Here is a 24,600-nt window from a genome sequence, read left to right on the forward strand (position 1 = left end):
GATTATTATTTTAAAAAATTTTTGTTAGGCTTAACATTGATGAAAATTCAACGCGAAGTAGGTTAATAGCGATATACTAATATACTAATTACATGGGATATAATAATATACTACACTAATAATGGATTTTTTCATACTTTTCGGTTATCCGACTTTTCAATTATCCAACCGACCCCAGTCCCCAATTGAGTCGGATAATCGAGGCTCTACTGTATATATTTTTATACAGTACTAGCTTACCCATCACACATTGCTGCAATCTCAGAAGAAACGAAATTCAAGCAAACTCGTTATAATAAAATTCAATTTACATTTTATCATTTTTATTGAAACTTATTCATTTTCATCGGGAAAACATTTCAAAGTGTCGTTTAAATTCTATTTATTTATTGGAGTGCTTGTGGATACACGATATTTTTTGTTTTTCCATCTGGTGCGTACACGAATAAATCCGAAGGTTTTCCGATGCATGAGTGGGCCACATATAGTTGTCCATGTGAGAAGCACGGATTCTCCAAATCTAGCCCACACACTTGCAGCGATTGTCAGAAGTGCTATATTCCCCATTTTTATATATATTTTTTAATCCTTCATAATTTTGATTATTTAATAGCTCCTTCCTCTCTTCCTTGGCATGTTGTGAAATTTCTCATAGTTGGATAATAAACCGTTTTATTTTCATTTGTCTTTTTAAATTATTTTGAGTTGATATTAAAATTTGGAAAAGGGGGATCCCTAGATCGGTAAAATAGGCGAATTTCTTCCTACGACTTCGGTTGTTGTTCATAATACAGTTAAGGCTTTAAGAAAATTCGAGCGATTACGTAATTAGCAAAAAAAAAGTTGAAATAAAGTGATTAAACAAAAATTATTACAAATATCGTAAATAATAAATGCATATATAGAGATATTTTTTTGGAGAGGGGAAATGGTCTTCACAATTTGAAATCGATCGAACACACAGTGCTCGAATGCTCGTGTAAACGCGCGTCATCTATCGTAGGGTAAATGCCAGAAACCTTCGCGGGAGTGTATTAAACAACTTCTCAAAGTTTCGCGGCAATCGGATAAACGATGTGGTAATGCATGAAGGACACACACACACACACACACACACACACACATTCATTTTTATGTACTGTATATAGAATATCCTTATTAAAGTTTCGAGATATCAATGCTTTTCGTTAATACGAAATATTTTTGTGTTAAGATTTTTCCTCTGTAAAACATGTATTTTAAGTCCGTTCTGTACGTAAAATATGTAATTTTAAAGTAAAATTAATTAAATTATAAGGCAGATATAAAGACTTGTATGTATGAAACGTTTTTCAATATTACAATAAAGATTAACGATAGAAAATTCTATTAATTGTCTATCAGTAAAGTATTACTTTTAACAGAAGATAAATATAAGGTTTAATAGAATAATAAATTATATTAATTAGCAATCCAGATAATTATACAAATATTATAATTACAATTCCTCCTGTTTACACTGGCAATTATATTAATACAATAACGTGTATGAGTAAATGTAGGTGAATTTAAAGGAATGCCACAGAGTTAGTGTTTGCGTTAGATTAAGTATAGAAGGAAAGAATTGTGAATAAGAATAATTATTAATATTTAACTAAATTACATACACTGGTTTTTATATATAGTGACGTCTTGCACGTGTGTAAAATTTAATCTTGTGCGTGTGTAAATGCATTATAGTGACGTTAATATAATGCGTTTATCGGGTTTCGGGGTTGATAGGATGGTGAGGGGTGGATCCACCTCCAAGATAAATAAAGAAAGACTGAAGAGGGGTCATCAAAATCCGAAATGCATATTCTTCAAATACACAATAAAGCCGATATCAATTAACGTTTACTGTGATTTAAATTACTTTTAAAAATCCAAAATTTCGGTTTAGTAAATTCACATCATCGTACTTGTAGCCGCAACTAAGACAGATCAGATCGTGGCTATGTGTTTGAGCTTTAAGATAGAAGACTGAAACATTGAGGATGCAGTTCTCTGACATTGCATTTTAATGATCTAAATGATTAGGCAGTGGAACCACCGTTCTCCCACGGTTCTCTCAACTCCGAAACCCGATAAATATAGCCAAATGTAAAATTTAATCTTGTGTGTGTGTAAATGTACAGTATGACATACATAGATGCAGTAATCCTCACCGTCTACTACTCCATCTTGAAAAACAACCAATAAAAATGTTTTTCTTTTTTATTTTTAACAAAATATTTAACTTATCTTTTGTTATTTCTTTAATTTATAAAATCCAATGTATTTAGTGAAATATTAATAATTATTTTAATTTACAATTCTTTCCTCCTATACTTAATCTAACGCAAACACTAACTCTGTGGCATTCCTTTAAATTCACCTACATTTACTCATACGCGTTATTGTATTAATATTATTGCCAGTGTAAAGAGGAGGAATTGTAATTATAATATTTGTATAATTATCTGGATTGTTAATATAATTTATTATTCTATTAAACCTTATATTTATCTTCTGTTAAAGGTAGTACTTTTACTGACACAATCAACAGAATTATCTATCGTTTATCTTTACCTTTAGGATTTAAAGTATCATTGTTTTAAACGACAGTCGATTTCACATTTCGTTGCTGTAATCCAAAATCTTTGCAGATCTTCGGCGGTCTTTTGTAGTTTTTCCGCATTTCTACTGACCAGAATAATATTTAAGCCTCTTCTGGCCAATTCTTTAGCGTAAAACTTTCCTATTCCGTCGGTGGAACCGGTGACGACTGCCCAATTTCCGTACTTCTTGATATCAATCGACAGGAATTTGGAGAAGACGAAGAGCTTCGCACCAAGCACCAAGACGTAGAACGAGTAGACGAATATGAAAATTATAAAAGCTACTCCGACGGCTGCGAAGAAATAAACTGTTGGTGTCATACAATGGAGCATAATTGAGAACTAAATGCGTTATTAATGTGAAATTCTGCGATATGAAAGGAGGAAGGATGTGAATATATTTAATGATAGCTGGTGATAATTTATAAAAACCTTTGTATACGACTAATGTCTTTATTGTTTTTTTTTTAATAATTTATTCTTCTGTAAAGTTTTTTATTGAATCTCTGTTGCAATACATGTCAATTAATGTCTTTGACTTGCGTCATAAAAGAAATAATTGTTTTTCACAATACAAATAGGGGTTCGTTTTCCATAATTGTTAAATACGTTAAGAAAACCTGCGAAACCCTTTTAATTAATTAATTGCCCGAATCCGACTCGGGTGAGAGAGTACATTTGTTTTAATTAATCTTTGGTCAGTGGTCGCGAACTTCACAGACGGAATTGGAAAGTCCAACGCCAAAGAATTGGCAAAAAAAGAGTGAACATGCCCAGTATAATAACCTTGAGCAAGATGCCCTTATTAGCTGTTACGGTACATGTAAATCTACTAGTTAATAAATTTGTTCGGCTCTTGCTTAGGAAAATTTAACAATTAAATCGTCTTTCAAACTCTCATCCTTTCTTGTATTACTACACATTTGTTAGATTACAGCAGCAAAGTATGGAACCGGTTATCTTTCTTCGCTCCTAATGCAGATTCGTATGGAAAAAGTGCCATCAATACACTAGAAAGATCCATTGGCCATTCTTTGCAGATCTCTTTCGAATTTTTCCCCAGAATTTTACGAAATTATTCAATATATTGGACATGTTTGCGTATGTTTTAAATCAAAGATGGTCTCCTTCTTTAGTTGCTAATAAAAACAATTATGTAGAGCTGTTATATTATTAAATGGGAACGGATTTTCTTAATTAGAAGTTTCTTGAAAATTTCATTAGCAAATTTCAAATACAGTCGACCCCCCCTATAACACTGTTGATAATTCCGTTTTATATAAATTCCATGCTGTACGAGTCACTTAGATTTTACAAATACGTAAGCCGTTCACAGCCCGGCACGCGTATTTGTAAAATCTAAGTGACTCGTACAACATGAAATTCATATAAAACGGAATTATCAACAGTGTTATAGGGGGGTCGACTTGTATTTAATATGAAATGGATACTGGCTACTTTGTATTTCAAGTGATTGATACGGTAAATAAGCTAGTCTAGTCGGGATCATCAGAGCCCATCAATGATCAGGGAGCTAAAACCATTGAACTATGATCATGGGTTCGAGCTTGGCCAAAGGGTTCCGGGTTTAATTCACGTTAGTAACACCTAAATAGGGACCAGTTTCTCATGAAAGATCTCCCCGGAAGTGTTGCGTTGCGGTATACGAAGAAACCAAACCAAACCGGGATCATCGGTAATTCTTCACGTGAAAATGAATGTAAAAAAAATAATTATCATAATGACGGACGTTTGTATGTTTGGGTAAAGATCAGATAATGTTTAGTTAAGTGTGGAAAATATCCGCAATGCGAGTTTGTATGTTAAAGTGTCGTTTTAGTGTCTTCTTCCAACAGAAGTTTATTTTGGCTCTGGTGTNTGGCCATTCTTTGCAGATCTCTATCGAATTTTTCCTCATAATTTTACGAAATTATTCAATATATTGGACATGTTTGCGTATGTTTTAAATCAAAGATGGTCTCCTTCTTTAGTTGCTAATAAAAACAATTATGTAGAGCTGTTATATTATGAAATGGGAACGGATTTTTTTAATTAGAAGTTTCTTGAAAATTTCATTATCAAATTTCAAATATTGAATATCAAATTAATACTTGCCACTTTACATTACGAGTGATTGATACGGTAAAGTGAGATAGTCAAAATCATCGGAGCCCATTAATGATCAGGGGACTAAAATCACTGAACACTGGTTATGGTTTGGAGCTTAGCCAACGGGCTGGATTTTTCCGAGTTTTCTTTACGTTAATAACACCTAAATATGACCAGTTTCCCATGAAAGATCTCCCCGGAGGTGTTGCGTTGCGGTTTATGAAGAAACCAAACCAAACAAGGATGTATGGATGTTAGTGTATGTGGAAGGAACGGTTTTGTTCACCCTCTTTGAATAATAGTTAAACTCTTTTTTGCCGGATGGAAACTGTGTGAAAAGCGCAGGTGAGGAGATGGGATAAACACCCAAACTCCTGATACTAAATGTCAGATCGGGGCGGTGAGATCACGTCCATTCCATTATAATCAAAAAGGATAGTTTAAAGATAAGAAGGAGGCTGAGGACAATAAAGATCTCCATCTCTTACGTCAGGATCCTGACACCAGTCCTTGATAGAACACTAACCATTCAACAAACTCAAATTGGTCCAAGCAGTTAGTTTAATTTAATCCGAGTGGTACTAGGAGGGTGCTGTAAATATTCTAAAATATTGATTAAAAATCTTCTCTATCAAGTCTTATAAATTTCATTTCTTTATTTTTACTCTATCCTGAGATATTGAATAAAACATTCGCACATCACCCTCTAGAATTTTACCACTCCCATTTTTTTGCTTTCTTTTTGGGTTTAGGGTTTTCAATAAAAGATCTTCAATTAAAACCTGGCCCCTATTTAGATATTACACGCGTTAGGAAAAGCAGAAAACCCTAAGACAGGAACCCAAGACCATGTAGCACTGTTAGTGGTGAGGAATTGAATGGTATTGTTAGCGATAATATTTTAAAATTTCTTTATAATATTAATGAAACTTAATACTACAACTCGAATAAATATCACAAAGATTTAATGCATAAATTCATTTTAATTATTTAAAAGAGTAAAATGAAGTGCACTTCATAGGAAATTTAACAAGGTTTTTTTGGATAATTTATCCAAAAATCAAACAATGTCTTGCAGCATTAATAAAAATTTCCAAGTCTTCCTCATTAGGATCGTCCACGTCCTAAGAGAACAAAATAAATAAATAAATAAATAATTATTATTATAAATTTTAAAGAAAAATATTATTTATTGTGTTTGTATATGGCAACGTGGCATATGGGAGGTTTTCCTTCAGGAAAGACTTTCTATGGGTTCTTATTTAGATGTTACAAACGTGAAGAAAACCTATAGAACTACACGTGACCAGCCCATTGGTATGGTCCAAACCAAAGCGTTTATAATGGGGTAAGGTCCATAAATAACGTCTACACTTGAAGGGAGGAAGGGGAGAAATTGAGCTTCATTTCTTACCATATACACGCTTCAACAATGGAGTTTTATCCACCAGAAAAATATTAAATAATAATAAAAGTTTATTCATATGAATATTCACTTACTTCTGCTCCTTCCTGGAGGCAATAGGTTACCTGAAATTTCATTTAAATCGTGTTAATACATGGCATATTGTAAATTTTATTAGCAAATAACGCATAATTAATTTTAATCAATAAACAACAATATAATTAATAATTTAGCATATTTATAAACGATTATATAAGTAAAATTTCTTACATCTTCACTGTCGAACACTTCATCCTGGCATAGAAACAATAAAAACGATTCTGCTTGACTTTCGGTTTCGTAGAACTTGTCAACACATCGATCTAAGAGTTCACCAGTCTGAATGGAAGAATTGTATGCAAAATTTAAATTAATTCTGAGAAATATTCTACTGTACATATTTACAGTAAAACATATCTAAAACGAAACCTGCCTAAATGGAAAAAATATTCGATACATTCCGGTTTACACAGGTTTCTACTGTACTTGATAAGACTCACCTTTTGCACATAAGTGCTACTTCTTCTCATTGTACAATTGATAAGTCTGTGAGAATATTCATCCGGAAAGGCTATTATAATACAGTTAATTATGAATAAGTCAAATATTAAAACTATAAAAGTGTAATGAATGTAATTTACAGCAAACAAAATTTTGAAATTCTTCTTTGGTAAATGCTTCAACTCCCCATATTATTGCTAGAAGACATAATAATAATTCCACGTTTTTCATGGCTTCTGTCTATTAAGCTCTTATATCTTAAAATGACTTCGTAAATTATAAAATTACTAGAAATTTATCGGAAAAACTTCGGACGTAAGTAACAATTTCCTTTTACTTATCAAAGTTAAAGGAAGTGTATTATTATTATTTTTTATATACAATATAATAATATTTTATAAGCAAACATACAAATGTAATGGATAATACAATATATTTTATATTTATACGTGTTACAAGCAATAAAAAAACAATAGGAAATTTTGAATTTTATATTTATGTGTTTACATAAATATAAAATTCAAAATTTCCTATTGTTTTTATTGCCTGTAACACGTAATAATTAATAATACAAAGAATAATCTCTAAATAACCATCATTGTTAGTGTCCGTTGTTCACAGGTTTGGCTGAAATAACATTACACATTAATATAATCTTTTATAAACTTGTATTATACGAGAATTTACATAATGATATTACTGACAAGTTCGATTTTCTTTTCTTTTAAACAAATAGGAACATATCCAATATAATGAATATTTTTGAACAGTTTCGGGAAAAATCTTGAAAGAGATTTGCAAAGAATGGCCAAAGTATCCAGTCGTATGATTAGATCTTCCTAGTGTATTGATGGCACTTTTTACATACGAATCTGCATTAGGAGCGAAGAATGATAACCATTTCCATATCTTGTTGCTGTAATCTAATAAATTTGTAGTAACGCAAGAAAGGATGAGAGTTTGAAAGTTGATTCCTGTTAAATCTTCGTACGTAAGAGCTAAACCGATCGAATTACCAGCGGATTTACACGCACCGTAACAGCTGAACAGTGGTATATTATACAAAGCTATGAGACTGGACATGTTTACAATGGCACCACGTTTTCTTTCCAACATTTTCGGTAAAATTGCGCTGGTCATTAACAACACGGAAGTGATATTAACGTGAATTATATCAAGTATATTTCGTTGACTTAATGACAAAAATTGACATGGTTGAGGCGCCATTAATCCCACATTGTTGATTAATATACCTATATTCTTCGACATTAACTCACTCTTTATTCTTTCGTATAGTGTCCAACCTTCCGTGAAATCCGCCTGAATAACTTGTACGCAAACTTTAAATTCCTTTTCCATTTCATCCGCAGTTATTCTTAATTTTTCCAAGTTTCTACTCACCAAAACGATGTTCATTCCTCTTCTTGCTAGTTCTTTGGCGTAGGACTTTCCAATTCCGTCTGTGGAACCCGTGATCACTGCCCAAACTCCATATTTATTAACATTTGGAGGGAAGAATTTGGAGAAAACGTAGAGTTTTAATCCTCTTATGAAGACGCTGAAAGAATGGATTAAAATTAGTAAAGTAAAGATGAACCCAACAAATGCCAGAAAATAAAGGTGTGGACTTTCGCATTGAAACATATCGAATGAACACGTTGTGTCGTATAATAGATATTGTTGTCACGTGAAAACAAAGGCATATTGTATTTCTTCAGTATAGCATAACCGTTATATTACTCCACAAAAATTTATTATGTTATTTACATAGTCTTTTTCCTTGTAATTTAACTGTCAGATCTGTTTATTATTAATTATAACAGTAACTAGTTGAGTAAAAAAGTTACGAGGATCCATATCCTCTAATTAATTGGCTAACGTATGAAAGATCTTATCCAGCGGTGACCTTACATAGGGCCTCTCGCTTAAGGGGCCACTCAAATTTTAATATTTAACTCTTTCCGCCCTATGGACACTAAAAGTGGCCTCTTTTAGCAAGCCCATTATGGATTCGCCCAGGCCCACAATGGAGCGGTCGGGTGGTGAGGGACGGGGCCCGACATATCCGGACGGACCACCCCCCGAAAAATTTCTGGTAATTTTTCCACTCGTCCGGATTCTATCCCGGGTCCCCCAGAGAGGTAGGCTGCTACCTTGACCGCTAGGCACTCCATACTGTAGACTTAAAACACATCTACCCTTTACCTCTATCGCTGTTTTAATGGATATCAAAATTAAATTTCTTCTAGGACTGCCCTAGTCTTACCCATTACATGATTTTATAGATGCAAGACTCCCGTTACATTACGTATATGTGAAGGCACGAAGAAAAAAATTTTAATTTTGGCAGACATTGTTTAAATCTACTACATAATTTTTCTACAATTATGAACAACGGATACGAAAATAATATTTCTAACACGAAAGTAAAAATTATTATTTAATATTTTTCAAAAAATATTTAAAATTAAACACTCATTGCAATTTGGTAAATATTAAACAGGCGGATTTTTGGCTATATATTTTGGCGACTTTAAATCAATCCGGCAATTGGTATTATTTATTTCGTTGTATTGTTCTAGAATAGTCAATTTCATTTTTGAATTTATCACGTGTGCATGAGTAAGTCATTCGATTATTTTATAGATTTTTATAAACTTATTTTAAAATTAAGTATAAATTAGTAAGAAGTTGAGTATAAAATGGGAATTTTACACGCTGTTGTCGTTAATTTGACAGAGTTATGATGTAATCATACAAAAATATTGCATAATACAAGTATGAGCAGAAATTAATTATTTTTTAAAATGTTTTTAACCTCACAAACTTCAGTTATTCCTCTTTATGCTCCTATAAGTATTGAGAGATCCTTTTTCCACGTGCATAATGAATTCAATGGGCATTTGGGTAATGAGGGCCCAATAGAACTGAATGAAGATCCTGAGGATCAGAACTGGACTCAATTTACTCTAATTACAATAGACTCAGACTATAACTCTGATTACAATCCTAGAGTTATAGCCTGATGCATTTACTATATGTCTATAAGACAAATTTTTAAATACAGTAGACATTTGCTAAGTTGGACAGAAGTTTTTAAAAAAATTAAATTGTAATTAAGCAGCTTCTTTTGTCCGCAGTCTCCCTGGCTGAGTACGAGCAGCGCCATATCACTGTGCCTACGTCACTGATGCAAATAACACTGGTCTTTGTTTGTATCATTTTGTCTTATTTGTAGTCTGGCTGAACCGGTAATATACAATGAGTTGTTTTGATACTATACCATTTTGCTACATTCAAAGCACGACATATCGAATTGCTCGAAAGTGGGAATTTTCTGATGGACTAGTTGTGCGGTAATCATTTCTTATTTTAGTTATATGTTTTATTTCACTTGGAAAAATAAATTAATAAACAAAATACAAGCACTAGCTATTTGTATATTGTATTAAATTTAAAATCAAAAGTCTTGTTCCAATTCTGGCTGTAAGCTGTCTGCTACAAATAGATGTCTGATTTGTGGTAACATGTCTATTATTAATACCTGAAATTTTATGATGATTGACCCTGATTCAGACATGAACCAGTGTGGAATGGCCTATGCAAACTGACACCTTGTCCATAATAACCTGAAATGTGCATTTTGTAACATAATTTGGGGCTGTAAGGTCGTCGTGATGATTCCCGTATAAGCCATATTGGGCTAATGCTCATCACGACCTGGATTCGATTTATGATCCCAGAGTCGTAGGCTGATGCCTTAACTTCCTTGTCCATCCAATTGGCAATATACATATATACAAATTTCTTTTTCTAAAAATAATATTGCCATTATGCATAATTAATCAGTGACTAAAAATAGTTCTGTTTTAGGAAAAATATAACAATAACTAAAAAACAGTGTTTAATACTATTAATTATTTGTTACAAGAACATAGTGGTAACAATTACCAGACACTATTGTCATTTCATTAAAAGATGGTATCTGATGAAAGGTGGGTCCCATGCTTTTTATGTCAGCTTCAATTGGCCCATGGCATTCATTGTGGTCAATAGAATGGTTAATTCATTTTGTTTATTTTTATTGTGCCAGTCACCAGATTTTTATCTAAGCATACAGAATATTTCTTACTGAGCAATTGCTGGTGTTATGTACTGGTTGTCAATACTTTTTATGCTATCCACTAGTATGGCACACCACCATATTTCAGTTGAAAGAGTCATGCATATATATATATATATATGAAATCCCTCATTAATTCAAACTCTGATAGTTCAAAATCTCACTACCCATTAGTTCATAACTACTATTCGTCCTAGCTGCGGATATAGAGATTTACATGTTAAGGAATTTGGTTAGTTCAAAATATGGCTACTTCAAAATTTGTAGCGAAAATTCTGCCCAAACTATGATATGTGTACTGTACATTAATTAATTTGTTTAAATTGAAGTGCCTTCATACTATAAAAGAATAATAAACCAAGAACAACTTTTATCTGGTCAATATGGCTTTGCCTTTACCATAAAACATTTTTGGGTGTCACCTTACCCATGGACTACCCTTTTTTCTCTTATCTCTTAAAATACAGCTGGGCTGCAAAATTGCAAGATTGGGCTACAATTAGCAGATTGAGATATTTGTAGGGGTTTATAGTCTACTAACTACTATTTGAGCTATATTTTGAGGAATTCTGCTTTACTATAGGCTTTAGTCATAATAAAACCCATGTAAATGGACCAATTTTTAATTATGTATTACTGTATATTCATTTAAAAGATCACACATCTTTGCAAATTTGAACAATCTTCAAACTCCAGTCTAACCTAACAGGTTTTCACTGTATATATAGTAGATTTCAAGAAAATTTATACAAGATATAAATAATTTATAGATTCTAAGCTTCATAGTTGTTCATTTAATGAAATTTAAACAATAATTTCTAATATTGAAAGTTAAGTGAATATATTTCTGTTTTATATTATAAAAATTGTATAAGAGAATCCAAACAAATAAAAATAAAGAAATGTAAAAAAAATTATGCCAAGCAAAAATTTGACAATTTAGACAACAGTCAAAATTTTTCTTAGGAGTTTTCCTTTGGTAAAGACAAGCTTGGAGGAAAAATGTAGAAAATAATAATGCAGGTAAAAATCTTGTGGGTACCGCTTCCAAGCACCAAGCTTATCTTTACCAAAGGAAAACAGAGAAATTTTGACTGTTGTCTAAATTGTCGAATTTTTACTTGGCGTAACTTTTTTTACATCTCAGTTGTTTAAGTGTTATATACTGTATGTGTTTAATTTTTTTTATTATTATATTAAGACATAAGTTGATGATGACCAATTCATTCGGTGCTCTGCAACTGAACGTGCTCCAACAGAATGCTTTCAATATTCATTTCAGTTGTCACTGCTGACCAATGCTTTTGATACACTGTTTAGAAAAATCATTATAAGATGTTTTAATTCACATAAATTTGAGCTTTTCAGTAATCCTGAAAAACATTTTGAATAAAATTTATTTGTTTTCATGCAATTTTATAAGCATAAAATTAAGCTGTAAAACTGAATTTGCTCTATGGGGAAAACCCCTGTGAACTTTGACCTATTGACCCAGAAGTTTTGCCAGCACCTCACTGATAATGAGAAATGCTTAAGTTTAAAATTTGAGCTTCCTAGACCCAGTAATTTTTTCCCCTACAAGTGTCTGCTGTGCGAGATGAAGAAAATACAGCTTTTTTTTGGCAATTTTTTTGTACTTTTCAATTGCTTATATTTCGGCAACTGCATTACAGAAAATCTTGAAATTTTGCACACTACCAAGGAAAATAATTTTCTTTTGAACAAGATATTCAGAATTACTTCAGGTGTTTGGGGGCAGAGAAATAGACCTCCAAAAATCGGCAACTGGGATTCCTGTATATATAGTTGGTGACTTTATTACTTGGCAGGGAGTCACTGCTGTGACTCCTGATCTGATGAATCACTTCAATTGAATGAATGCTTAGATTATATTTGTGTTATTTAATAATGTTTAGGAAGTTTTCTTTTAATTTTTATAAATCATACATATCAAGAAAAAAGATAATTGTTATCTATGAATAATTACAACGTAGAATTTAATATTAGATCATCATTTAAATCCATAAGTAGAAACTGAACTAATGTTTTATCTATTTCATGATAAGAAGCTTTTTTTTGTTTGTTTGTTTGTTTTACTTTAATATAATGAAATTTATGTGAAGTGCCTATAAAGATTTATTTTTATTAATAAAGTATTCTATTCTAAATAACAAAACTGCATTGATGTGATTGTATCAATTCATTACTTAAGTGAAATAACAGTTCTTATTGATGGCTAAGGCTCTATTCCAATGGTTCCCAACCTTTTTCGAGTGGCGACCCCTTTTTATAAAAGCCAAGTGTCCCGCGACCCCGATACAATTGAAAAACGCATTTTTAATAAGGTAATTAAAAAAACAACGAAATTAGTTTTTTTACTATAATTTTATTTTAAGTTGTTTAATAATTTAATGCGATGGTTGAAATTGCATGTTATTAACCCGTTTCAAAATTCGTGGGTGAGTTTTTGTTAACGCCAATCTCATGTCATTCTCAACATTTAATTTATTCCTCTCAAACTCTCAACACATGTTTCAACCAACTGTGACAGAATAGCATACCTAGATTACACTTATTTTAATTTAAAAAAAATATATGAAATTATTCAAACTTCAAGACACCATTAAAAATAAAAATTGCATTATAGTGAATATTTTTTTTAGTTTACTGTATAAGTTGGCGACCCTACAGAAAACCCGTCGCGACCCATAGATTGGGAACCCGTGTCCTAATGGAATGCGGTTCGACATTGTTAAGAAATACGATCCAGAACGATGTCCCGAACTGATGACGTCACTACAGACTTGCACGTTATGCATGTGCATATGCACTCTCTTGATCAAAGCTTTGAAAGCTGCGACTTTGTACTGTGGAGGGTCACAAGACCCAGCTGGTATGTATAAACAATCTGTGCTCGGTTTGCGATACACCGCTATGTGGACAGTTGTTCTCTCCATCATAATGTCCAGGAAGTGAGCTTCTGTAGGATGTACCTGGTCTACTTCTATAGTTAAGCCATACGGGTTGTCATTGATATCATCTACTAGTGCATTACTGCACTAGTAGATGATATCGCACATAGTATACACTCTTCTTCCCAAACAGCATTCCGGTCCAAAATGAAACACAGAGGATATAGCCAAACAGCACGGATACCATGGGCTCATAAATAAACTGAACACAAAAATACAGCAGGAAGCAAACCGTCACCAACTCTCCAACGTTATTCCAAGTAGCAACATCCCTATCACATATAATCTGGTGCTAAAATCCATATACAAGGAGATAGCTAAGAAAAATAATATCCATATTACAATTAGAAGATGCACTACGATTTTTGATTTGTTATGAAATGGAAAAGACACCCCAGACCAAAATAAGCTTCCCGGTGTCTACACTATCCCTATCATTGATCACAGGTGTGATAGAAACATGATCCACATAAGATCAACCAAACGTCCCCCTCGTAACCTGGATCAAAGAGCATAAAGCAAATATTAACCATGAAAGAACCAACACAGCTCTGGCCGTATACGTGTCAGATCCTAACATAGAACAGAACCCATATTCTCTCAAGCAAAGGTCATTCACACCACCCACCGCACGAACCATCTCAGATGGCTGGAGGCGATCTACATATGCCTAAACACGTTTAAAGAATGTAACTGCATTAACTACAAGGATGAAATCGCTCTATTGACGACCTGGCAGCCCTACTAGATAAATCTCGATATCGAAATCTAGATATCGAGGCCCTACTAGATAAATCTCTTGGATAGAACACATGTATAATGCACAAGTCCATAGTGACATCATCGGGGGGACATCGTTCCGGATCGTATTTCTTAACATCATCAAACCGCATTCCGTTAGGAGACTGTTACCTGAAGAAGAACCGTAACGGTTCGAAAATGTTTGTAACGTAATTGTAGAGTGTGATGAAATGCACACTGGTAAAAGGTTTATAGATACATGGTTGTGTTATATACAAACTTCCAGTCTAAACTGGAAGTCACATGATTTCAATTCAAAATTTTTAGTAAAATTAAAATATGATTAAAACTTTCAGCCTGGAATTGTGATGATATCCCAGTAAGTAATTTTGATTTTTTTTCTCTTACATTCTGTATGAACAGAGACAATTAAGATAAACATTACTGCTCCATGCAGAACACAACACCATACCATTACAACCTTGTGTTGACATCCTTTTATTGATGTATGTTATCAGCATTCTAAATAGGACATAATGAGACGCCAGCATTCAAAAGGCACTATAAACCGTATACAAATTTTTAATCATTCTGTGAACAGATTCACGAGAAATGACTCAATAATGGAAATTTCTGGCCATAGAAAATTTTGAGAAAATTGAGTATTAAACTCATTAACTAGAGATCAAGCTTTTCTACCTAATAACCTTCAACTTAACAAGACTTTTTTGATTTTTTGAATAACATACAGCAAAGAAATTTTTCAAATGTGCAACATTTATACTTTTCAATTTGATATAATTTATTAACAAAGCTGTTATTATATTATGCACCATCTTACATTAATTAGTATCTAAGTATTTCCAAACTTTGCTTTATACTAGTACTAGCTGTACCCAGCCACGCTTGCTGAGGCTCAAAATGTATCTATTATAAATGTATAACACTCCCCGCAAGAGGGAATTTCAAAAAATCCCTTCTTAGTGTACATTCTCGACATACCCTATTAAAACGCAAAATAGTATAATAGAAGCCGAGTTCTTCACGGTAATCCTTAATTTTGTTCCTCTCCTTTGCAGTGGGGAATTTCGACATCTATATAATATACAAGTTCTTAAACGTGCACTGCATTTCTAGCCGACCACGCGACTACACCGCGCAGTTACCTATCTCGTATACGTAAACATCTTGCTTCTCGCCACTTGCCGACACCAAAAATATAACATTTACCTAGATGATATCTTTTAATTTATATGAATGTTTAACAGAATAATATACAGCCTACGTCCACCCCGAAGGTCTATTCTAAATATTGATGAAATAATTTTTGAAATCGGACGAGTAGTTTCGGAGATTACCTCCTACATCCGAACTTGCAAACTTTACCTCTTTATAATATTAGTATAGATTGTAATAATCAATTTGAAATGGAAATTTGCAAACGTTTAAAAACTATTTTGCAGTTAATAAGACAAACACACAATCTTAAGATCAGGATAGATATTTTGAAACTTATCTATCTTAAAGCATATAAAAGCATATTTTAAAAATATCTTAAGCGATAAAGAAAACAAGACAAACATACATAAACTATATTAACATCTATAATATACATATAATTATATAAAAAATAAGTAGATCCAAAATCCCAACATACGATTCTGCANAACACACGCACCTAAATAGTTATTCCTATCTCACAACATTAGATATGTAAATGTTTTCAGCCAAATCTGTTGGCCATCATCAGGCAAAGAATATTCGAATATAAATAAAATAGAACAAAAATTTAAATACAAATAAAAATAACGAATGACATTATATATATATACATATATATATATAATGTATAAAGAAAAATAAAATAAAAGTTATTCTTATAAATAACAAAATATGTATAGGATAATTAAATATTAAACATTTAATAATACATTATATGAAATTCAATAAAATGCAAAAATGCTAAAATCAAGGCATTAAATTAAGAGCTCTCTAATCATTTGATTAAGTATTTCCAGGCTGAAGGCAACCCTTCCGAATCTCTAGAATAAAATGGGGACCTAACTTTGTCCCAGAAATATATGGACTAGATTCTTTAGAAAAAATACCTCCAATGTTAAACTGTCATAAAAGACCAGATGACTTGGAAAAAAGGATGTGATGCCAGTAAATAAATTAAACTTACTAAATGGTGGCTTAGAAAAACTGATTTGGTTACAACAAGAGTAGACAAAAGCAAAACTTTGGTAATCATGAAAAGGCAGACATATAATAACACATTGAAGGATTATATTAAAAAACCAAATGCGAGAGTGTTGAAGCAAAGATTATTGACAGCATCGACAGAAGGGTTAAGAAGCTTGAAAAAGCTAAGCTCGCTAATGCCTTGCCTCACCTTTCCTCAAAAATTGTCGGAATCCCAGGCCAAGTATGCCAAAATTGTTTGCTTTTGCCAAGACCCATAAAGAGGGTAAATAAATGAGACCTATAGTGGAAAGGTGCAGAGGACCAATGTTTATTCTTGAAAAGAAATTACATAAGTTTCTCACCTTGCACAAGATCCAAGGGAGGTGATTAATGAGATACAAGACCTAATTTTAATGGACGATGAAATTGGAACTGTGATGGACTATCAAAGTTTATACCCGTTTATAAAAATTGAATCATGCAGGTTAGCACAGCAAGAACCCAGATTTGGCATGTTACAATAATGATTTGATAGAACTAGCTAACCTTATTTGTTATGAATCTTTTTTCACCTTTAACGGCCATCAGTACAGACAAAAAAAGAGGAGTCCCTATGGGAAGTCCCACGTCAGGACTGTTATGTGAGCTTGTATTGAGAAAATTGGAAAAAAGTGCTCTTTCTGTTTTCTTAAATGACACGTTGACGATGTTTTTGTAGTTTGGAAGAATGACCAAAAAAATCAATGACTTTATTAACAAGATCAACAACAATGATGGCCTCATGCTGAAGATTGAACAGAAATGTGCCTCACAGATACATTTTTTGGATATTGACATTGAATTCAAAGAAGGACATTTGGCCACTAAGGTATACGTAAAACCGATGCATAGCCCTTTGTACATTCCGTCCCACTCTAGTGATCCGTACCAATACAAAATGGCCTTTCTCTATTGCAGTAGTGTGGTGGATAGGCAAAAAGAAATTAATAGAATATTACATATTGCCAGATCTCTAGGATACAGAGNAAAAAAGGATCCATCTTTAATTGTTTACATTTTTGTTTTCTTTCATTGAGAATTTCAGAATATGGTCGAATATGATGCTCCTTTTTACATTTGCACTTTGCTCCCAATCATTGTCTAATCACAAAGTTCATCGGTCAAACTTTCCATGGTTGAAAGGATACATTAACCCAACGTACAGCTATAGACGAGCGGAGACACTGATTGGTCGACCACCGGTCGCCGTAGTGCATATATAAGGTCAGTTTGAGCGGGAAAAATTGAAGGTGGCTAAGGAGAGATAGATATTGTCTGACTGACAAGAAGTAGATATCATCTGGCCAACGAGAAGTAGATTTGTATCACTAATGATAGTTTGTGATTGCCAGAAGTGCTACTGCGTCGTAAGGTGTTTTCCTGAATGAACTGATACGGGATACATTTATTGGCGCTATGGATTCGGACCCCATTTATTGGACTATTAAGTTTAATAACTTGACTCGTGGGTACCTAAACGTTTAGTATTTTAATATTAATTTAATGCAAATGTATACATACCCAATAATATTAAACAGAAAGAATAAATGTATTCAATAAAAATCTTTGTTTTAATGAATATACAATGTCATGTCTCAGTAAATACATCAACACTGTAATGAAAATCAGTCTAGCATAGGGAAAATCGGGGAATTACACCGAAATGGCAAATTGTGCAGCGGCATTATTGTGAATCGGCTTAAATTGAGCCAGCGTAAACCGAGGGCTACCTGTACCATGAATAAAGTGAAAATTATTACATTTATTTAAAAATTATTTTTGAATATTCATGTACATGTGGGATTCATACATAATATTTACTGTATTTATAATTTATTTGGAAAGATAAGACAATTTTGTTTATATCTTATCATCTTTACACGAATATTTGATTTAAGTGTTTGTGCAATTTTTCAACGTTAATTTTCTCTCGTAATTTTGAGTGTTAAACCTTACTGCTTGGCACATGTCACTTGTTGGAGATGCACTATGTCCTCACCAAGTTTCATCAAAATCTGTAAACCCAACATCATGCTGTCCCCTTGTAAGTTTTGCTTGCTTTTAGTCTTTCTTCTGATGGTCTTGTCACATAATGGTATATGTGGCATCAGTTGTTTCTTTCCTCCAAAACTTCAGTCATGTGAAAGAATTATTCAAAAGGTTTTCTCATATTGGCTGTGAATAGTGAAAACATGAGAAAGTGACCTTTATTCTCTTAGTAAAATTCATTCATGTTACAAAATATGGAAAGGAAAAATTTTTTGTTGTTTTAATATTGGATAACTGGATAAAGATGTACCAAGCTGCAAGTTAGATCCATTCCTGTGTAATCGTCTTTGGGCAGATGCTTGAATCATTGTTATTGTTGACTATGTAAAATAATAAGAGTTAGACAAACAGGTGAAATCTGTAATTTCAAATTTAATTTCTTTTTGTACATAATCAAATCTTTAGACAAAATTTTATATATTGAATTTTTGATGTGTGCTGATATAAAGTGAGAAATTCATAAATTTGTCTACTTTTTAATTTCACTCACTCAAATATTTTGTCGCTTAGCAGCATCATGATTATTTTGAAGATTCTGAGCAGTCCGGCGACCCAAATTTCACTAAAATCTGTCGGTAAACCACTTTTGAGCAAAGTCTCTCCGTTTGTAATCCGAACGCAATGTCTGGCAGACAGCTCGAGATCGGCATTCAGGAGGGCTGGTATTGGAGTCCGACGAAGAACTATGAAAGAAACCCTACTGCAACCAGCTGGTGATACTGGTAAATTTCATCATAGTTTGTTAAATTTTTGCCCTTTTTTTTTTTATTAAAAGGAAACTTACTTTCTGCAGCTTTCGATCTTGGAAAAGGAGTTGTTGCCGGAGCATCAGTATTTGGATTAGGAGCACTTTGTTACTATGGTCTTGGACTATCTAATCAACCTGGAGCTATAGATCAATCTGTGTAAGTGAACATATCTCTGTCGACAAAAACAACTGATTATTTATTATGAAATAATTTTTTTATTTGCTAGTTTATGGCCGTCTTATGTAAAGGAACGTATTCGAGACACGTACATGTACTTTGGTGGAAGCATTGCCTTAACTGCTGCATCTGCTGCTGCTGTTTTTCGTTCTCCTGTCCTCTTCAGATTGGTTGCAAGCAATTCCTGGCTGGTAATATCATTAATTAATGTAATTTATCACTTTTGGGATACATATACATGCTATTGTATTCTTTCTAGGCAATTGGTGCTTCAATTGCTGCAATGATTGGGAGTGGAATAATTGTTCGATCAATACCCTATTCTGAAGGTCTGGGAGTTAAACAGTTAGCCTGGGCTGCTCATAGTGGTATTATGGGAGCAGTAATTGCACCACTTTGTCTGTTGGGAGGTCCTCTGTTAATTAGAGCAGCATGGTACACTGCTGGTATTGTTGGTGGTAAGTATAAGCAAGAAATTAATGATCTGTTATCTAAGAAAGTATCATATTGTGCATATATTTTAGATCTTATATCATATTATTTTCAGGATTATCTACTGTTGCAGTTTGTGCACCAAGTGAAAAATTTTTAAACATGGGTGGTCCCTTAGCAATTGGTTTAGGAGTTGTGTTTGCAGCATCGTTAGGTAATTATAAATGTTTATTTCTTGTAAATGTATGTGAATTCTAGACTTAAAGGTTTGTTCTTTTAAAGGTTCAATGTTCCTTCCTCCAACAACTGCTCTGGGAGCGGGAATCTATTCTATTAGTCTTTACGGAGGATTGCTTCTCTTCAGCGGATTTTTGCTATTTGACACTCAAAGAATCATTAAGAAAGCCGAGATGTATCCGATGTACGGAATGAAACCTTTTGATCCGATTAATGCGTAAGTAAAAATTTGTAAAGTTTAACAAGAGGTTTTTTTTTCCAAATAAGTCAAGAAATATTTTAGAATAGCTTGTATGATACTGAAACTAACATTCTGTAATTTTAGTTGTGATAGTTTTTACAATGGATTTAATTTTGTTCACACATGCTTACATTAATGATATACCTTATGTCTACTAAGTTTTTATCTTTTCAAAAAAGTATATTTGAGTGAACTTGATAAAGTTGAAACAGATTTCTGTCATTAAGCACAATAATGATAATTAGTGCAAAAGTTTCATTATACTACCATTTTTAGAGGTTGGTTTAAATATTTTGGTAACTGTTTTCAGATATTGCCTATATCCATTTGCAGATCGAATATAAAATGAAGAATTTTAAATTCCTTTCTTTACACTTGGGTGGTAGGGTCATTAGCTCTTTGCTTGTGATATCGTCCAAATCCAGGAATCTAATCCTTCTTTTTGTTTATTTATAAGATGCTTTTATGTGGAAGTAGATACTCAGCTCTTCCACTATCCTTATTTTAATGTATAATAATATACATCTGTTCCCAGTTAACTTGTATATTTTTTTTATTAAAAGCCTCTTCTGCTCACTGTACAAAAGATAGGATGAAGAAAAATCTCAAAAGGCTGTTTTATCTCTTTTAAAAGTCATACAGTACTATCTATGTACTGTTTTCACTTGCCAGTCATTTGTGATATCAGTGATTATGTAAACCCTTGACATTTCTAAACTCACCAAAAATTGAAGACTTTCTCATTACAAGTTTGTCTCACCTAAAAACAAGGAAGGTTAATGAGCATAGAGGCGTACAGTATATGTATGAATACTATTGCAGAACAATGGTTCTTGTAATATGGTACAGAAGGTCGATCTGCATGTGTGTCCAAGTTTGAACTAGTGCCTACTTTATACAAATCCATGAGACCACCATCGGTTGGCCTCAATGTGAGCACCATGTGTCTTGGCAATAGTCCTGCACGTTAGCTTCCATTGTAAGAGACTACCACAAAGTACAGGAAGTGCAATCCTCTGCCATTCCTCCTTATGGGCTTTCCACAGGCCCCAAAGAGTGGTGATGCAATGAGAGGAAGGTGCCCTTTTCAGTAGTTCAAACCTGCAGAAATCCATAGGACTTGCATCTGGTTATTTTACTGGTATATCGTGAAATGGAACAGCCTGAATACCAGTGTCTTGTGCCATCTGCTGCAGAGCTTTGGGTAGAATGAGACATATGTGACGAAACCTTATCCATATGCACCCAGACTTGATTGATTGATGGCATTTCCATACAAATTAGGCAAATTGGGGTGAGGATATGTTGCTGAAAAAAGGCTGAATTGATTTTACCAGTTTTAGGGATCTGATGAATAGTTAACTTGCCTTGATAGTAATATCCCACGATAACCAAAAATTCCTTTGGGAAAGTTGCTTTGCAATGACGGATGAACTGGGGACAGGATTTTGCATCGCATGAGGTGTATGTCAGGACTTGAATTTTGCCACAGTCTGATAGGTATACCCATGCCTCATCCGGCATGACCACACACTTCCACTTTTTCCCAGATAAATGGTGTTTGTAGAGGTATCTGCTGTTGGTCTTTACCTAAGTGAGGTCTATCAGCTTGAGAGAATGTCCATGATTTTTAAAGACCTTCCGGAGATTTAACTTCTCATGCAGGGTATGTTCACAGTTGACTGTGCCATGTGCAGTCGTGTGGCCATCACACATTGCATAGGGGAATTTTCCTGAAAGGCCATTTGATGCAACCTCTGAGATACAGGTGGTAGCATTGCAGTGAGTCCCGTTCGTGGGTGATTGAATTGCTGGCACCTCTGGTATTTATGCTAATTAATTATGTTATTGATAGTCATGTAACTCAACGTGCATCCATGTTCTTTGCACTGTTTTTGAATTTGAGACACTGAATATTTCGCATGGAAAAGTGCAACTACATAGCTCTCCCAAAACCGATTCCCCTTTGCAGCCATGATGCACACAACACATCACATCACATCACATCACATAGTTTTGAGTGTGCCAATACTACAGGCTTCTGGCTTTCTCCTTTGCTTTTAATTAACCATTTGGTTCAGTCTATTCTGTAAGTGGGGGGTGATGGTTCAAACTTGGACACAGATATGCAGATCAACCATCTGAAATCCTTTCTTGTTTGACACTTACTAAATTATCAATAAGAAATTTAGATGAGAAGGTTTTGAGCTATTTGCTCTGTCATGTTTCATTGATGAAAATCTTGTTGCTTGAAACTTCTGATCAGTGTAACCATATATGGGGAAAGGATTGTTTGATATTGTACAGTACATATAAAAGCAGGGACTATATTTGGTAAATTATTACTCTTTCCATTTTTCAGGTGCTTGTTACTTCATAATTTAATCTAATTTTAGTGTAAGGCCTACCAAATTATTGTTTTTTTGTTATCTATGGTGAAATAAAATTAAAGGATTAGAACATATTGACATGCTGCTTAATGTCTTGTTTGTTTGGCAAAGATAGGAGCTTTTACAAAGCAGAAGCAGAAATTTACATTTCCTTTATAGAAGTTCCTCCTGGACTGCTGATACTAGTGTCCTTAATTTAAGATAGGACAAACATATGACTATATGAAGAAAATCTGGAATGATGTGGTTCCCTCTAAACTTCCTTTAGAATAAGTGAAATTGTTAAGTTAAGCTGTACATTAAACATCTCAAAGTATATAGTCTAGTACTGAAATCATGCAATATTTGAGGTGCAGAATTTTTTTAAATGTTTAAGGGGGACATTTCTAGAAAAGGTACTATTTTGCTTTATAATGCAACTTTTGATAGTATAACCTGTAATAATAATTTTTTTTCCTCCATGTTGGCTAATAAATTTATATAGGTTAGAATATAAAATAGAATACACTGTGAAAATGCTATGTAACACTTTAGACTCCATGCACTAGTAATGATATAGCATGTCTATTGGATTATTTTTGAAAGCACAAGTGAGTAGGGAACTATCCATTTGTTCACTTCTATTTCAGTATATGTACTACTAGGGGAGATTTTCCATGAGAGTGAAAATTATCTTCTGGTTTGAGTTTGCACTGATTAATTCATACTAATGGAAAAAGAATTGTTTTTTTTTTTACATCAAACAAAATGGGATCTTCAGCATTTGGAAACTCAATGTAATTTTGTTGGTTTACCTTAGCTTAACAAATTCATTGATGTGAATTGTTTCTTTATGTCCAGGTAAAAGTTCCTTCTTAATTTCAGTTCAAGATGGATTACTTGTAAAGAATTATGTCCAACCTGAGCATGGTTTTCTATATATCTAGTAACACTTAAATTCATAATACCAAAAAACTAATTTAAAAAATTTTTTTTTTCAGGTCCATTTCTATCTATTTGGATACAATCAATATTTTCATTAGAATTGCCACAATTTTAGCGGGAGGAGGATCTCGCAAAAAATAAGTTGGACCATTCTTTACAAGATACTATTTATTTCATATATAGTGCAAATTCTGTATATAAAAATTTATGTAGTTTATACAAGAATAAATAAATCATCGTGGTGCAAAACTAACACTGTTTCTAGTCTTTTACAATATTTACATGAGCTCTTGAATTCGGACAGTTTTACGAACTGCGTTGCTATAGCCTTCTTTGAAACGAAACCAAATTTGTGTTTTCTGAAATCCTTTATCTGAAAAGAGAAAAAAGTCAAATAAATTTACACAAAATCAAAATTTATCTGAAATATTTGCTCACCATCATTTTACACGGTTGGTTGAGTGACTGCTAAGCCATACACAATCCTATTTGTAGGTAATTTAATATTTGTTTCATTGCATACAGAAATGTGTTAATAAAGGTGTTGAACAGAATATTTTAGCAGTAGAAGTATTAGTATTGTTTTGAAATACTACACCTATTGACAGGGATTTTAAAGTAATCAGACCCTATACAATCTGGAATGCCTATTATCTATATACTAGCT

At 33.1% G+C, this 24,600-nt stretch overlaps 3 protein-coding genes across 7 annotated transcripts in view; 1 reads left to right on the forward strand and 2 right to left on the reverse strand.

The window, feature by feature from the left end:
* LOC111625191 (growth hormone-inducible transmembrane protein-like) overlaps window positions 1-24,186 on the forward strand; it is a 24,977-nt gene extending 791 nt beyond the window's left edge. Inside the window, exons 1-8 of one of the 5 annotated variants that reach the window (XM_023368267.1) lie at window positions 9,183-9,294; window positions 19,294-19,505; window positions 19,577-19,688; window positions 19,759-19,900; window positions 19,969-20,167; window positions 20,257-20,355; window positions 20,424-20,595; window positions 23,990-24,186. In XM_023368267.1, the coding sequence (XP_023224035.1) occupies window positions 19,301-19,505; window positions 19,577-19,688; window positions 19,759-19,900; window positions 19,969-20,167; window positions 20,257-20,355; window positions 20,424-20,595; window positions 23,990-24,074 (1,014 nt within the window). In that variant the 5' untranslated portion in view covers window positions 9,183-9,294; window positions 19,294-19,300 and the 3' untranslated portion in view covers window positions 24,075-24,186. Of the gene's footprint in view, window positions 1-9,182; window positions 9,295-9,918; window positions 10,029-19,293; window positions 19,506-19,576; window positions 19,689-19,758; window positions 19,901-19,968; window positions 20,168-20,256; window positions 20,356-20,423; window positions 20,596-23,989 lie in introns of those variants that run through there. The other 4 variants (XM_023368268.1, XM_023368264.1, XM_023368265.1 and 1 more) reach the window with 4 other exon arrangements.
* LOC111625194 lies at window positions 5,691-6,973 on the reverse strand. The gene is made up of 5 exons (XM_023368270.1): window positions 6,813-6,973; window positions 6,672-6,742; window positions 6,403-6,510; window positions 6,228-6,257; window positions 5,691-5,851 (listed from the first exon to the last, which is right to left on the reverse strand). The coding sequence occupies exons 1-5, from the start codon at window positions 6,901-6,903 to the stop codon at window positions 5,777-5,779; spliced, it is 375 nt and encodes a 124-aa protein (XP_023224038.1). The 5' UTR covers window positions 6,904-6,973; the 3' UTR covers window positions 5,691-5,776.
* LOC111625192 (hydroxysteroid dehydrogenase-like protein 1) lies at window positions 7,224-8,409 on the reverse strand. The gene has a single exon (XM_023368269.1). The coding sequence runs from the start codon at window positions 8,314-8,316 to the stop codon at window positions 7,369-7,371; it is 948 nt and encodes a 315-aa protein (XP_023224037.1). The 5' UTR covers window positions 8,317-8,409; the 3' UTR covers window positions 7,224-7,368.
* Window positions 24,187-24,600: the final 414 nt, after the last annotated feature.

Source organism: Centruroides sculpturatus, unplaced genomic scaffold, assembly GCF_000671375.1.
Source record: "Centruroides sculpturatus isolate CEXI.00-Female unplaced genomic scaffold, Cexi_2.0 scaffold456, whole genome shotgun sequence".
Lineage (NCBI taxonomy): Eukaryota > Metazoa > Arthropoda > Arachnida > Scorpiones > Buthidae > Centruroides > Centruroides sculpturatus.